The 15,700-nt window shown below is 41.7% G+C and overlaps 2 protein-coding genes across 8 annotated transcripts in view; one reads left to right on the top strand and one right to left on the bottom strand.

The window, feature by feature from the left end:
- The window catches only part of LRBA (LPS responsive beige-like anchor protein), a 302,351-nt gene extending 295,549 nt beyond the window's left edge, over window positions 1-6,802 (top strand). For all 3 annotated transcript variants that reach the window (XM_063415457.1, XM_063415458.1, XM_063415459.1), the window contains exons 56-57: window positions 3,282-3,433; window positions 5,323-6,802. In XM_063415457.1, the coding sequence (XP_063271527.1) occupies window positions 3,282-3,433; window positions 5,323-5,413 (243 nt within the window). In that variant the 3' untranslated portion in view covers window positions 5,414-6,802. The remainder of the gene's footprint in view (window positions 1-3,281; window positions 3,434-5,322) is intronic.
- A 3,749-nt stretch (window positions 6,803-10,551) lies between these two features.
- DCLK2 (doublecortin like kinase 2) overlaps window positions 10,552-15,700 on the bottom strand; it is a 66,910-nt gene continuing 61,761 nt past the window's right edge. For 3 of the 5 annotated variants that reach the window (XM_063415127.1, XM_063415125.1, XM_063415124.1), the window contains 2 exons: window positions 15,356-15,472; window positions 10,552-11,649 (listed from right to left, as the gene is read on the bottom strand). In XM_063415127.1, the coding sequence (XP_063271197.1) occupies window positions 11,476-11,649; window positions 15,356-15,472 (291 nt within the window). In that variant the 3' untranslated portion in view covers window positions 10,552-11,475. Of the gene's footprint in view, window positions 11,650-14,482; window positions 14,566-15,355; window positions 15,473-15,700 lie in introns of all 5 variants that reach the window. The other 2 variants (XR_010082597.1, XR_010082596.1) reach the window with 1 other exon arrangement.

The following is a 15,700-nucleotide window of genomic DNA, read 5'->3' on the forward strand; positions in this document are numbered from 1 at the left end:
TGAGACTTTCCAAGGAAATAGGAGTGAGAAATGCAGCTTTTAGAACACTGCTGAAATTGTGCGCTCTGGGGGTTATTTGAGAGTCTGAAGCCCATGTTGTGAGAAAGATTAGTTGCAGGGTTGTTTCACTTCCAGACCTAGCAGAATTGCAGATAAACTACGCTGGGGAAAAGCAGAACTGTAAAATTGATTCATGTCACCCTCTGTACCAGCTGGAGTACTTGGGAGTAAAAGCATCCTTTCGTTTGTTAAATCTTGGAGTACCATGAAACTGAAATGTTGACAGGGTTCCCTTTTTCTTCCATTCATCCCTTCATTCATTCCTTCATCCCTCATATATATATCTATATATATTGGCAAGTGGCTGAAAAATTTATTTATAAACAATAAAAATTAAATAAATCAGCATTTTGTCTTCATGACAAGCCAATGACTTAGTGAAATTATTAGTAAGGGTTCAAAGCCTGTACTTTGTTTAATCAAAAGACCACAAAACCTAACGCATGTTGCAGGTAGTGGAAGAGTTAAAGATTAATGGCTTTAATTTGCCTTTTAATAAAGCATTTCTTCAATAAAAGCCTCAAGTATAAAATTCAAGTGAACCATGACCATAAGGTTAATGGATTTTCATCAGCTGAATTTTATAAGTGTAGCAAATAATTATTTGTCACGGTCTTCATTGCAATTTGGAAATACCCTTAGGAGGCTGCTATTGCTATAGAGAAGAAAACTACCCCATATTGATTTTTGCTTCTAATGAATAATCTCTTTAATAGTCGTGTGGTTAGTTAGATCTCATGATATCCACTCAGTGCGTGCTGGTTCTAGATAATTTTCAGTCTTATCAGTTTGTTTTCTGCCCCTTTCTTATTCTACTCTTCTAAAACAGCTTCTAAATTTGAGTTTTCAAGCTCCTTGTGTCTGTGCTTTCAAGGTGCTGATAGCAACAGACACAGAAGCAATTAATGGTTGGAACATTTATTTTTTGAGGGGCGAGGGGGAAGGTGCTTCAAGTCAGAATACTCAGTTCTAATCTTTGTTAGTATTCTGTTTTCAATACTTAGATGTGGTTGGAAAAACTCTACCAGTTCTGTTATTGTGGCTAAAATTACATGTATGTCTTGTCATCTTAGTTCAAAACGTGGCTGGGATAAGTTTCTCATCTTTTTGTTTTGTTTTGTTTTTGCTCAGTGTTGCATTTTGTTTACAGTACATGTTTGTGTTTCAATTACACTCCTTTTAAAGTTATTGTACAAAATCAAATCCCAGCAATGTGATCCCTTCCAACTCCTTGGGAGCTGTTGCAGTAAACACTCAAAATTTATAACATAATATCAAAGCTCTATCTTAATCTAAGCTCACACACTGTATAATTCTTACAGGATGTATTTGGCATCACATAATGGAGTGCAGCAATACAAAAAATACAGATGTGCAATATGCTGCTCACAAAGCAGTGTCTCACACTGCATATTTTGATTTTTGGGCTTGTCAGCAGCCTGTATAAACACTTCAGTGTTGCATGAACGTAACATCTTTGTGTTTTAGCTTCTCTGATTTTTTTTGTGGTGCCTGTGCTATAAATTCTCCATGTTAAGAAAAGCCCCAAACTTCCTTTTCCTGAGGTATGTAAAAAAAATTTGCATATTTGCAAATCTGTAGAAGCAGAGGCTGCAAGTGCCAAAATAATTACAGACTTCATCAGAGAGATGTTTGCAAAATCCTATCTTCAGTTATTTCTGCTGTTTCTTGATTTTGAATGTCTGAGCTGCAATTTTGCTCGTAGGCAAATGAGACAATGTCCTTTCCTTCCAGTGACAATGTTTGAGTCAAAAGGAATCAGTTTGTTTGTAGAGAGTGTTTATGGAATTGAAAAGCCACTGCTCTGAACATCCTCCATTCTTACATCATTCTGTTGAGAAGCTGGGCCAGTTGAACTTTGTCACTAATTAATCCTGATGTGAAGGGTGTGTTTTGCATTGAAAGGCTGCCCAAATTTAGCTGATTCACAAACCTCAGGTTAAATACATTTGTAGATAAAGCTTAATATCCATATTCTGCACTGAACATCTGTAGGCCATGGATGCAGTTTATCCCTGCACCAATCATCCCTAAAATAGATTGAAGATTCCTGTTTGAAGAAGTCTTGACTCAGAAAACCAGTGACATCCCATCTTTCTTCATGATCTGCTTCCCAAATAAAGATTTCAAACACAGATTTGCCATCAGTGCCCTCGATGCAAAACAGGGTCTATGCCATTGAATGTTTCACAGGCATTTCAGGATGGATGATGAAAGGAAACACAATCTCTGTTAAGAGAGGTGGCTCATTCTTTTATTAATCCAGTTCAGGAATCTAAAAGTGCTGGTGTAAATTAATTTTAGTGATTTGTAAAACAGCTCAGTTCCTGTCAGCATTCAGGCTGGTACTGAAGACCTTTGGGGAATGTCAGGTGCTGTATTTTAATGCCAGCGCTGCTGCATCTTGTAAATCCAGCTAATTAGAGGAGTAAATTTCTTTAGCTGATCTCATATTGGATCTTTGGAACATGGAATAAATCACAGGTCAGGTGAGACTTAACTAGTGACATCTGGTGTACAGGAGATTTGTGCATTAATTCGCTTGCTGGGTAAAATAACATCATAATGTTGCTTCCCAGAAACTTGTGTTGATATCAAAGTTTGAGTGGGCATTCAGCTGAATATGAAACCTTTTATTGAAAGGAAAAGTGAAGGTGTAAGAGCAGCACACGGATTTGTGTGAGAGATGTGGCTGTGCTTTCCCCCAGGCCCTTCAGCTGAGCCGGGACGGGCAGCACCTTCAGCTATCAACACGAAACCTTTTATTGAAAGGAAAAATAAGGGAATAAGAGCAGCACAGACATTTACTGAGAGCTGTCCCTGCTTTGTCCCCTTCAGCTGAGCCGGGACGGGCAGCACCTTCAGCTATCAACACAAAACCTTTTATTGAAAGGAAAAGTGGGGGAATAAGAGCAGCACAGACATTTATTGAGAGCTGTCCCTGCTTTCCCCAGGCCCTTCAGCTGAGCCGGGACAGGCAGCACATTCAGCTATCAACACGAAACCTTTTATTGAAAGGAAAAATAAGGGAATAAGAGCAGCACAGACATTTACTGAGAGCTGTCCCTGCTTTGTCCCCTTCAGCTGAGCTGGGACGGGCAGCACATTCAGCTATCAACATGAAACCTTTTATTGAAAGGAAAATTAAGGGAATAAGAGCAGCACAGACATTTACTGAGAGCTGTCCCTGCTTTCCCCAGGCCCTTCAGCTGAGCCGGGACGGGCAGTACCTGCTGACGGGCGGGGACCAGGGCGTGGTGGTGGTGTGGCAGGCGTGGGACCTCAAGCGCCTCTTTGCCTACCCGGGCTGCGACGCCGGCATCAGATCCATGGCCCTGTCCTACGACCAAAGGTGAGACCAAACCCTGGGCTGCACAGGGGAATATCCACAATTTAATACCATTCTTGTTCTTGTTCTCATCGTGATTTCCTGTGGGTCGCAGATCCGGGCGGTTATCTTGAGAATTCTCTGCTGGCAAAAGATTTTTTTTTTGTTTTATAACATTACAGATAATCTTTTTCAGGATTTCAGCTCTTTGGGGAATGAAGAGGGATCCAAGAAATCTTATTTTGGCAGGGTTTCAAGATAGGCTGAGTTATTGGTGTGCACCAGTGTGGGTCACACGGAGGTGGAAGGTTACACGTGTGCTTTCATCTCTCCTCTTTTACTCACAAGACGAATCACATTCCTAATTCCAGACTTTCATGTTAAAAATAGAGCAGTTGCAATAGTTGCACAAGGAGATTCCCTCCACACATCCATGTATTTGTTAAAGCAAAGAGTCATTCTCACTTCTAGAAAAGTTACTTTATACAGCACGACCCTTTTTGAACACCCCTCCTGCTGAAGATGATTTTTATCTATGTTTCTAAAACTTAGACAAAATGAACTTTAAAAAATCCAAACCAGTAAAACCTGTGGGCTTCAATGAAACACTGAACAGCTTCTTGATATGCATAATTTGAGAATATTGGCATTTTGGATGAAGCAGTTTTCCATTAAAAAAAGCCCTTGCTGTTAAATATATTTCAAAAACTGGAGTTACAGCTGTTGAATTTTAGACTTCAGAAATTTCACATGTAGAGAATCATTTAACTGTAATTAAAGACATGTTAATGAACTGAAATTTAATATGGACATAGAGAAATTTATCCATGGCCTGGAGTTAGACACAGATTCACTTTTTGGGTTGAAAGACAAGGAAGAAATTTACTCAGAGTATTTTACTGAGTAATTACTGATTAATTACAAGTAATTACTCAGGCTATTTATTTGGTATGCATGAATGTAATGTGTTTTAGAGTATGCAAAAAGCCATTTGAATGTGATAGAAAAACAATCAAAGTGGTACTGTTGGCATGAAATAGGCAATCCTATCAAAATGCAATATTTTGATGATCTCATACCTAATCTTTGTTTTGAAGAAAAGATTTGCAGCCTTTTACTCTGAATTTTTTATTTCTAAGGCTTTTTTCCCCCCAATGCCGGGATTTTATACATTTTTATAGTTCTGATTTTTGCAATACTTTAATGAGACTGCAGAGAAGCTGATCCAGAAACTGTAGTGATTGTGCACTGTGCCATTTTCAAACACATCTGAATGAGCTCCACTTGCAGGCCAAGGGTAAAGAATTCAGAAAGAAGGAGTGGCTCAGTGGGAAAACCCAGGGATTGCTTTCCAAAATAATCAAAGTTTTAGTGTTTCCAACTGGAGGCTTGTGCCCACACCCAATTCCTTCATGGAGATGTGTAGCCATGAATTTTCCTGGTTTTAAAGGAGAAATGTGCAGTTTCTCACGCTGGTGAATGTAAACACAGGACCATGTTTTGTAACCATTGGCAATGTTATGAATTCCTTCTCCAAGAGAAGGGGAGGTTGAAAGGGGAGGTTGAACTCCTTGACCAATGTGGTGGAAAGGTGGGGATACCATTCTCCAATCCATGGCCACCTTGCCACAGATATATAATAGGAAAATAAATTAAAGAGCGAGTCTTCTGCCCTGCCTGCTCTGTCCACCCAGATCTGCCTCCCCAGTCTCATTTCTGCTCAGAGTGGTAGAGATGTGCTTGATTGTGGGAGCTGGAACTGAAATGAACATTTCTCCTGGCCACACCAGTGGTTTATACCCACTGCAACACCCCCAAACCAGCCAGGGAGCAACCCTGGGCAGTGCCCTGCAGGGCAGGGCTGCTGTGTCTGTTGTTCTGTCCGCTCTGACCCGCAAATCCACTTCCCCCAGGTGCATCATGACCGGGATGGCGTCCGGGAGCATCGTGGTGTTCTACAACGACTTCAACCGCTGGCACCACGAGTACCAGACCAGGTACTGACCCTGCCCGAGCCAGGCCAGGCTCTGAGCCTGTCCCCGAGCTGGGACAGCACCGAGGAGCAGCCGAGGGCAGCAGGGAGCTGCCCCAGCGCCGCCTCCCTGGGGCCCGAGCAGCTCCTCAGAAATAACTTCTAGTACGTCTGAATGTAACTTCAAATCTGCTGGAAGAAGCAACCTATTTTTTAAAGCTAATCGCTATTTTTGTAGACCTCGCTTTGTTTGACTTTTTTGGGGGAAGGGCAAAGAAGCAGAAAACCAGCTGCTGGGTTCTGTAGTTTAACAAAAAAAAAAATCTATATTTTTAGTCACAATGAGAAGTCTATTTTGATCCCTGTGTGTAAACAAAACCTAAAGTAAAGGTGGTTAAAACTCACGTTCTAGCTATATTATGAAGAAACAGGTGTTTCATCTGAAGCTTTATCTATAACCTTGAGGAATATATGATTTTAACATTAATTATGGTATTGGGGGAGTTTTAATCTCTGCTATCTGTACCACACTTTGTCTCGTACTTTTCCAAATGACTGTACTACATCAGCACTGAAGTTTCTGGGAATCAAGGGGTAATATTTAAATTATGGTTCATGTAATTTTAAACTTTTAAATCATTTCCATCAGCGTTCCTCTTCAAGCATGTTTCTAGGCCTAGACAATTAGTTCTTTTTTAGTTTTATGTTCCGTGCAGAAATCGGGAACGGAGTTTTTGTTACATCAAGTGTGAATCCTTTTCAGTTCCAACCCGGGCTCTCCTTAAAGCACACCAAAATGTGGATTGTTCCTCCAGATCAGAAAGGCTCATTTTGAAGGCTTCAGGGGCAGGTGGTTTTTAGCAGTTCCAGAGCACATTTCTGTGCTTGTCTGTGAGGGCAGGCAGCAGCTGCACAAGGTTTGCAGGCCACTTTTAATTTCTTTTTCATCAGAACATGTCCCTGCAATTCTGTAGCACACACCATATTCCTTCTCTGCCTATTGCAACAATGTCTTTTGTATTTTGCTACCACCAAATCCAAATCCTGCCCAGTCATACTAAATTACCTCTTTCTTTTAGGAAACGAAAACTAATTTATACTAAGGAACAATAAGTTATTTTGGTGTTGCACAAATCTACTTTTCTACAAGATTGCTGTGCAGAACTCTGTGAAAATATTTGTGAAAAGAACTGTTATTGTTTTGTAAGTCTGTATTGCATAAAAATCTTCTTTGTATGTTGTGATCTCTGAGTTGAAATTTACATTCCATATCTGTATTGATACATACATTTCTCTAGCTGCCCACTAGAGCAGTTCCTGGTTTTTCTAAGCATTTAGCTACTCTCTCTTTCAGTAAAGATTTGGAATAGAAAATTCAGTTTGAGTGAATGAATTAAATAAAATTACATTTGTAATTGAGATCTCCAGTGGAGTACTGGGTTCTTGTGATTCAGGGTGTATTTTTAAGAATACACAAAGGAAAGGGCTCATGTATTTAATGTACTTTTGGTGTGTATGAAATGATGTTTCATTTAGTTACATTTTCATGTTTTGTGGAGCACAGGGGTGATGGCATCAAGCAAAGGCTGTAGTGTCTGTGGGAAGAGCCAGGTGTGCTGAGCTGTGTACTGAACATTTGTTATGCAAAACTTGGATTTGACATTTCCTGAAGTTCAACAACATTCACAGCCTTGTACCTGCAGAGTTTGAGGGGAAATGAAATGATTTTGAACTTAAAATTGTGTTTGTCTCAAGCCAGGGGTAGGTTTCCTAGATTGGGTGGAGGGAAAACAAACCAGATAAAGGTGTATTTTGCCAAATGGAAATCCTGGAAGTCTTCTCATTACGAGGAATAGAAATAACAGCTCCTGATCTTGGAACCAAAATATTTCAGGGGGAGGCTGCTCATTTCTAGAAAGGTCTCTGCTGGATCAGGAGGGCTTTCCCAGACTGAAGCACAGCTGTACCTGTGTGTGCTGTCCTGAGCTGCATCCAGCCCTCCCTGGGAGCAGCCCAGGGGCTGTTCTGCATCCAGCCCTGTCTGGGAGCAGCACAGGGGCTGTTCTGCATCCAGCCCTGTCTGGGAGCAGCACAGGGGCTGTTCTGCATCCAGCCCTCCCCGGGAGCAGCACAGGGGCTGTTCTGCATCCAGCCCTCCCCGGGAGCAGCACAGGGGCTGTTCTGCATCCAGCCCTCCCCGGGAGCAGCACTGGGGCTGTTCTGCATCCAGCCCTGTCTGGGAGCAGCACAGGGGCTGTTCTGCATCCAGCCCTCCCCGGGAGCAGCACAGGGGCTGTTCTGCATCCAGCCCTCCCCGGGAGCAGCACTGGGGCTGTTCTGCATCCAGCCCTCCCCGGGAGCAGCACTGGGGCTGTTCTGCATCCAGCCCTCCTTGGGAAGGAGCAGCACTGGGGCTGTTCTGCATCCAGCCCTGTCTGGGAGCAGCACAGGGGCTGTTCTGCATCCAGCCCTCCCTGGGAGCAGCACTGGGGCTGTTCTGCATCCAGCCCTCCCCGGGAGCAGCACTGGGGCTGTTCTGCATCCAGCCCTCCCCGGGAGCAGCACAGGGGCTGTTCTGCATCCAGCCCTCCCCAGGAGCAGCACAGGGGCTGTTCTGCATCCAGCCCTCCCCGGGAGCAGCACAGGGGCTGTTCTGCATCCAGCCCTGTCTGGGAGCAGCACAGGGGCTGTTCTGCATCCAGCCCTGTCTGGGAGCAGCACTGGGGCTGTTCTGCATCCAGCCCTCCCCGGGAGCAGCACAGGGGCTGTTCTGCATCCAGCCCTGTCTGGGAGCAGCACTGGGGCTGTTCTGCATCCAGCCCTCCCCGGGAGCAGCACAGGGGCTGTTCTGCCTTTGTAGCCCCTCTGTGGGGAAGGACACCCTCATCTCCTCCTGTGAGCAGGACACGAGGACACCCCAGCTCTGGCCTGCCCTGGTGAGTAGGACACCCCCTCCTTCCACAGGTGAGCCCCAAATCCTTGGGCAGCACCCCGGGGCCCAGGTGGGCACTCGGGATCTCAGCTTTAGCTGAAGTGCTCCACCTCATGCTGTTTGTGGTAAAATTTTTAACGGGGTTTGAATTTCCAGCTGCTCAGGTACTTGTCCTTCTCTTCAGGGCAGCTCCTGTGTCACATGGATCACCTGAAACCCATTTATCAGCAGAGCTGCTTGGTTGGGTTGTGCAGTTCTTGTATTTTCTTGTACTTTCTTGTATTTTCTTGTATTTTCTTGTACTTTCTTGTACTTTCTTGTATTTTCTTGTACTTTCTTGTATTTTCTTGTACTTTCTTGTACTTTCTTGTACTTTCTTGTACTTTCTTGTACTTTCTTGTACTTTCTTGTATTTTCTTGTACTTTCTTGTACTTTCTTGTACTTTCTTGTACTTTCTTGTACTTTCTTGTACTTTCTTGTACTTTCTTGTACTTTCTTGTACTTTCTTGTACTTTCTTGTACTTTCTTGTACTTTCTTGTACTTTCTGTCAGTAAATTGCTGTTAGAAGTTCTGTAGGATCAGGCAAGAGAAGATGGGGTGCTCATGGTGGGGGTTTCTCTGATGAATTTTGTGTTGTGGTGCTGCTGCAGGCAGAGGTAAATGAACGCTCTGAGACTTGAGAACATTTCTGCAGTTTTTGGCTGTTTTGTGCATGTATCTGTTATTGTTTCTGGCCCTGACTCCCTCTGGGTAGTCCCTCACCCATCTGCAGCACTTCACTCCTGATCAACACCCCTAAGAGCTGACCTGATACCAAGGTAATGGAAAGTGAATTTTATTGCAGCTTTAGTCAGGACATGACTGTTGTTAGTTGTATTCAATAAGATTGGCGTGGGTAAGGTGACCACCTAGATTGTAGTTTTTCCACTTTATGTCCTAAATTTCATATTTGTAGACATTTCAGTGTGCTTGTGGTATGGCATACTTTTGTTTTTCTCTTTATCTCAGAACTAATTCAAGAGGAATAACAGATCACTCTATTGTTCTTGATAAACTGGGTTTATCCTGCAGAAATGGCTCACTGGACTTTTGTGAACAACCACTCACTTTCAAAGCACCTAGAAAGATTAGGATATTTTAAAAGACTTTTTTAAAATTCATTTTTTTAAGTGTATGCATGGGAGGAGTAGAGCTGCCACTATGTTTGTAACAGTTCTTTCTGAAAAACGTGTCACTTGTTTTCAATTTCTAGAATAGTTTCCTTCCCTTCATAGCAGGAAAAAAAAAATTGTGAACCAGAACTATTTTTGCCTTCTCCCAGCAGCAGCTTGTGGTTCTACAACAAGAGAAGGACTAATTGAAAATGCAGCAGGTAAAAAACTAAATGTGATATTCAGGGACCTTCATCAAGTGTTTTAGTGCTAACCAACACATCTTTATTTTATTTTTATGGTAAAGTGTGATATCTCATGCACCTGTGCACAGAATCAACTTATGTGGAACTATTTGAAGGCATGGAGTGGTGCTACAATTTTGCTGAGGTCACACAAAGAGCTGGGCACTTTCCCAGACTTTGTGGTTTTTTTTCCAGTTGTCAGCACTGTTTTTAAATGGGCATTTTGGAACCTGCCTCTGCTCTGTGAATCAAAATACTTTTGTGTACTGTACTTTTTTAAAACTGTTCAGATGAGGATCAGTCATGAATCCCTGTCTTTGCTATGGGGCCTGGTTTCCCTCCTGATTAAGGTTACAGTGATAACTTCATCCTTTTGCACTGTACCAAAAACCAAATTATTTTACAGAAAGGCTATTCCCATACTCTTCAGGTATATTGAACTCACTCCAGGAAATCCACAACAAAGTTAATTAACAAGGATTGGTTGTACCCAACCTTTTTATCATAATTTAAGACCTGCCATGTTTTCCTACCTTTAAAACTAATTTTTTTTGCCAAGATGTTGCAGATCTTTCAGCCACCATGGCCTTAAGTTATCCGCTGGCACTTTCTGATCTTTAAATGCTTTTCAAAAGGTAAAAAACTCATTTTTAATCATGGCTTTCATAGGAAGCTATGAACTTTGAAACAATGAAGTTTATGGGAATCCCTCAAATTAATTCAATTAAATTGTTTTGGGAGGCATTTAATTGTTCAGTCTCCTCAGGGGGAATAAGACAGCAGTGTCACTGACAAAACAACTCAGTTCTCAAAGAAATGAATGACTTTCTGTGTTCTGGGTTTTTTTAATGAAGAAAGTTTATTGCAGGTCTTTTACAATTCTAGTAGAAAGTATAGCTAAGAGAAAAAAAATGAACTATGACCAATTCATAAGAACGAGCAAAGGAAAAGGATTAAGCTGAATACATCCTCTATTGAACTAAGCATCATGGTAAAGAGAAATCCTGGTCTGTTTGGTGCTTCCCCTCCACAGGCCCAAAGTGATTTTATTTTATTTTATCTGACCCTGGAGAATGGTGTGGGACACTTGTGGTTAGGCTAGAAAATGGCTAAAGCAAAAAAGGCTTCCTTCACTCCAGTCTTCGTAACAAATCAATGTCCACTGCTCGTGTTCACATCCCAAGTTACTTTATTTAAATTCAGATTATCTAAACACTACCCTGCCTGCAAATCAGATCACAAACGTGGTGGAAAACAACCATCCTTCCCTCTCTATCTCCAAACGTTTGTCTCGTGATAATTTACAGTTAGTCCACTAAAAAATTCTTCGTGAAAATTTGCCTCTTCAAGTTTAGTAGAAACTTGGCTAAAAACGAGGCATTGGAATAGAAGGCAAATAGGAGTTTTCTTCCCTTGTCTGCCTCTCCCTCTTTTCTGAGAGTTCCCATCAGCAGAACAGAACGGGGCCTGCTGTGGCCAGGTCACTGCTCATATAAAAATACAGCTGGCTACACCATCAGTTAATCTATTTAGAGCCCAAGGCTGTGTGAAATGGAGTTAATTAATGACACAGAGAACTTAAAAACCCACCTAACACTGCCAGAGTCTTTCCCCTGCTGCTGTTCCCAAGGTGTGTCTCGTTCACCACGAGAGAGAGGCTCAGACCCGCCACGAGAGGCGCACACAAACTGAAAACAGCCACGGGAGATGAAGAAAAGTGTGGAGTTGGATTTGTTGGATTTGTTGGATTTGTTTTCCCCGGTCCTACGCACCAGGCTGGTCCCCAGCGAGCTCAGGAGGAGCAGCAGCGAGGAGGGGCTCGGGCCCAGGAGCAGCAGCTGCAGCAGCAAGTGCAGAAATTTTCTCCATTCCAGCTCTGCCAGAGTCCTGACAGCGCTTGCTGCAGAAAATCTGACTCTCTTTATCTAGAGCTGTGTTCTACAAAGAAAGAAAACAAACCCGAGGCAAAACATGAAACAGCACTTAAATACAGCCCTGTCTTAAGGGTTAAAACCATCTACAAGACATGAACTGCATGCAGGACAGCCAGGATAAAAAAGGAGAAATAACATCAGAAATATTTTATATAATGAATGGTATCATTGTCGTGCTGCTGACTTTGGGAAATATAAGGAAAACTCTTCCAGGTGTGTGCCTGCCGTGACGTTGCAGGTGTAAAATTTTTGTCTTGCAAGTCTGATGTGGAAAAAAAGATGGCAGATGTGATAGAGAAGGAACTTGTCATAGTAAATATTGGCATAATTGATGTGCCTGTGTTTTTGCAGACACCAAGAATCAGGTGATGCTGACTGAGAATTCAGAGCTGCAATTCCTGTCACAAACCACAGGTACAGAGGGGCAGGCCCTGGGGAAGGGACAGACTGAAACATAAACAGTTTTGCTTTTTTCAGGAAAAGGGCCTGTTTTCTGCTTAGTGGTGAGAAAATGACCTCTCGTGGTGGCAAAAATGCCTAATTTCTGAATTCTGTACTTAGAATTTGGTTTACAGGAGAAGGGAGCAACAGGTTAAAATGAAAACTGAGAATTCCAGAGTGAATAGGTGAATTATCTGGAGTTTGTGGTACATCTGCTGAAGACAATCTCTTCTAAAGGATATGTGCTCTGTCTTTTCCTCAGCAATTTATTTTTTTGATTAGATTTTCTTTACCAATGTGAAAATTTCCGTGTGTTTTTATTTGGGTTTGACTAACTCACTGAAGTATTTGATATCGAAATAATTTTCTGACACAAGAGAAAATGAGCATTTTTTCCCAGATGTGTTTATTGTATCAAAGCCATCGAGGACAGCAGATACAAGGCACTCACCCTCTTGTTTGTTTAATTTATTTGTTTTGTTGTTTCAAGTTTTTTAACTCAAGTTACTTCTGTACAAGGAGAAAATTCCACAGTCCACAACTGAATTCTCTGCTACTGACAATCAACACTGCAGAGGAGCATGCAAGGAGGGGAGCAGCTGAACTGAGTCTGCGCTTTTGGGACTGGTGATAAAGGAGTTTTATCATTACCAAGATATTTTCTTTTCTTGCTGGATAAAAGTTGTAAATAGGGGGGGTTTCTGCTATTTCAGTGCAGGGAAGGTTATTTAAAAGGGGAAGGACATGCTTTCAGTTCATGCTGACAGTGATTTTCTCCTGTGCTGGCCTCAGAGCAGCAATACATTCCTATGCAATGCAGTGTAAGGTTTTCTTTTTTAATTTTACTATTGCTAAGCAAGAATGGTTTTTATTTATTGAGGGCTGATTATCTCCTGTCTGGCTCTAAAGGAAGTGCCAACTGAATTTTTATTTTAAATAGAAACAATGTTTAGTTCAGTGGTTTAGTTCTTTGCTTCAAAGGGTTCTCATCTTTTTCCAGCTGTTTTTAGATCCAGAGAGATCCAGACAGGCACAAAACGACTGCCAGGAGAATAGACCAGGACATGTCTGAGGAAATCAAAAAATTGTTGTGTTGGTGTTTGCTAAGCCCATTTCAGAAATGTTTCACTCCAGACAGAACACTTTTTTTCCTAAGTGTTTAGATATTAGATCTTTCCCTAAGTGTTTAGATATTAGATCTTTTCCTAAGTGTTTAGATATTAGATCTTTCCCTAAGTGTTTTGATGTTAGATCTTTTCCTAGGTGTTTAGATATTAGATCTTTTCCTAGGTGTTTAGATATTAGATCTTTCCCTAAGTGTTTAGATGCTAGATCTTTTCCTAAGTGTTTTGATGTTAGATCTTTCCCTAAGTGTTTAGATATTAGATCTTTTCCTAAGTGTTTAGATATTAGAGCTTTTCCTAAGTGTTTTGATGTTAGATCTTTTCCTAGGTGTTTAGATGGTGCTGCATTGCTGGTTTGGTGTCTGTGCAGCCTTTTCCACCTCAGACTGGCTGAGTTATTTCTCCTTTCTTGAGACAAATGAGACACTTTTTGTGCAGCAGAACGAAGCATCGCAGTTAGTACGTACCATTGCCTTGGACCTACTCAGAGGAAAGCAATGCAGGCATTGGGAAAGGAGGAGAAAAGGAAGGAAGCAAGGGACAGAAACTAGACTTACTTTAAGCAGAACTAACACAATTGCAACAAATTTAGATTTACAGAACATTATTTTTTGTTTAATCGACAGAAAAAAATAAAAAGAGTGGGTGATGAATTCAGAGCAACATGCTTTAGGGGGCAGCAGGAGCCTCCTGTGCGAGGACACTGAGCTGGGGAGGTGCAGTTTGGCTGATCTGCCACAGGATGGAATCGTCTGCGTGGCCAGGGGAGTGTGGGATGAGGCTGAGGGGCTCCAGGGATGTGCAGGGGACTGAGAGCGACAACCCGAGGGACAAAGGGGCTGCTCTGAAGCTCGATGTGGGTGAGCCATGAGTGCTGCAGCAAGGGAAGAACTCCTGAACACAAAGGCAGCCGAGTTTCAGTGCTCCAGGTAAGCCAGGGCAAGAATAACAAAGTGGGGGCTTAACCCTCATTATTAGTTCACAAGGTTTTGTTTTTTCCTTTCAGCATTAAGTGGGAGCTGCGTTCAGCAATTAATTATTATGCATTTACATCCTTCCATACCTGTTAGAAGGAAATAAAGCAGGAGAAGGTAAAATGAGGTGAACTTTCCTGGCTGAGGGAGTGTCAGTAGCTAACAGAAAAACCCACACCAGTAAGAAGCCAGAAGCTGTGTCAGAGATCTGAGACAGGCTTAAGTGGCATGCAGCTTGGAGAGGGGCTGAGAGTTAGAATTAAAATTGCTCTTATTACATATATAGTGCATTTTATACCAGTGTTCAGCTTCAGGCTTATCCATAGTCTCAACAGTATAAAGAATGAAGCTCTGAAGTCCCTCTCAAACTGTCAAGTCAAACTGTCAAATGAAATGTAGACAAGAGCATGAACCTGAAATCCATTTCCTGACTTATTTTTATGTTATCACTTCTCCTACGTTTAAATTGTTTGCCTGTTTAGCTCACACAAAGTTGTAAAGACAGAGATGTAGGCAAAAAAATTCTGTTCAAATTTACTGGCTCTCAGATGTTTAAAACAATTCTTTGTTAACATAAGTGGGCTGAGCTTTGAGAGTAATTAATAAATGAGAAATTCATAAATAATCAATGAGAGGGTGAGGGTGGAAGTCCCTTTTTTGTTACCATGGATTGTTTTGCTTTCTTTAAGTTACTGAAGATCCATTTTGTGTGCAGTGTCCCCGCTTGCATCAGACAAGGATGGGCCCCAGTAAGGTCAGAAGGAAAGGAAGTTTCTGGAATTTTTTTTGTTTCCTGGCACCCCATGCTCAAGATGAAACAACACTTGGTCAGGCACAGAGGAAGACCCTACTTAACTAACTAGGTGGACAGTATGATAAAAAAAAAACCCTCTGTTTTTATAAAGAAAGATTTCAAATTGTTAATAAACTTCATTTTAACACACACCTACTCAGTGTCCCCAGGTTGATTTTTATCTGTTGGGTGGCACCCTGTGATAGATTTGGTTGTTCTCAAGCAAAGATGAGATAATCCACATTATACATCAATAAAGAGCAGAATTAGAAACTGTTCCAGTTTGGGGTTTGCTATTCTTGCACCACACATGCTCATAGAGCACTGTTAGGAAAATAATGCAGAGTGTAAATGGATAAAAATGTTCATTTCTCTTACCATGATGACAGAAACCCCAGCAGATGTGTTATTTTGCTTGGGTAGGGTGTTATTAAAGTGCTGCTTCAGTTTACCTGTTACTTCAGCTTGCATATTATTCTCCTGGGAAGCATCATCCTGTATGAGAAGGAGAATAATAGTCAAGGTAGGAAAAAACAAGGTTTTTATTATCATGTTATTTATTATTATCTTTCTGCTTTTTAATGCATAATAAATATTCAGACAGGCAGCCCAAAAGTGAACACACTCAGGTACATGAGACAATTGCAGAGGAAAGGAGCAGAGCAATCCCTCACTGTTTTTTATGAATGAACTTCTGTTCCTTAAAATGATGTGACACTTCCA

Source organism: Prinia subflava, chromosome 18 (assembly GCF_021018805.1).
Source record: "Prinia subflava isolate CZ2003 ecotype Zambia chromosome 18, Cam_Psub_1.2, whole genome shotgun sequence".
NCBI classification, from domain to species: domain Eukaryota; kingdom Metazoa; phylum Chordata; class Aves; order Passeriformes; family Cisticolidae; genus Prinia; species Prinia subflava.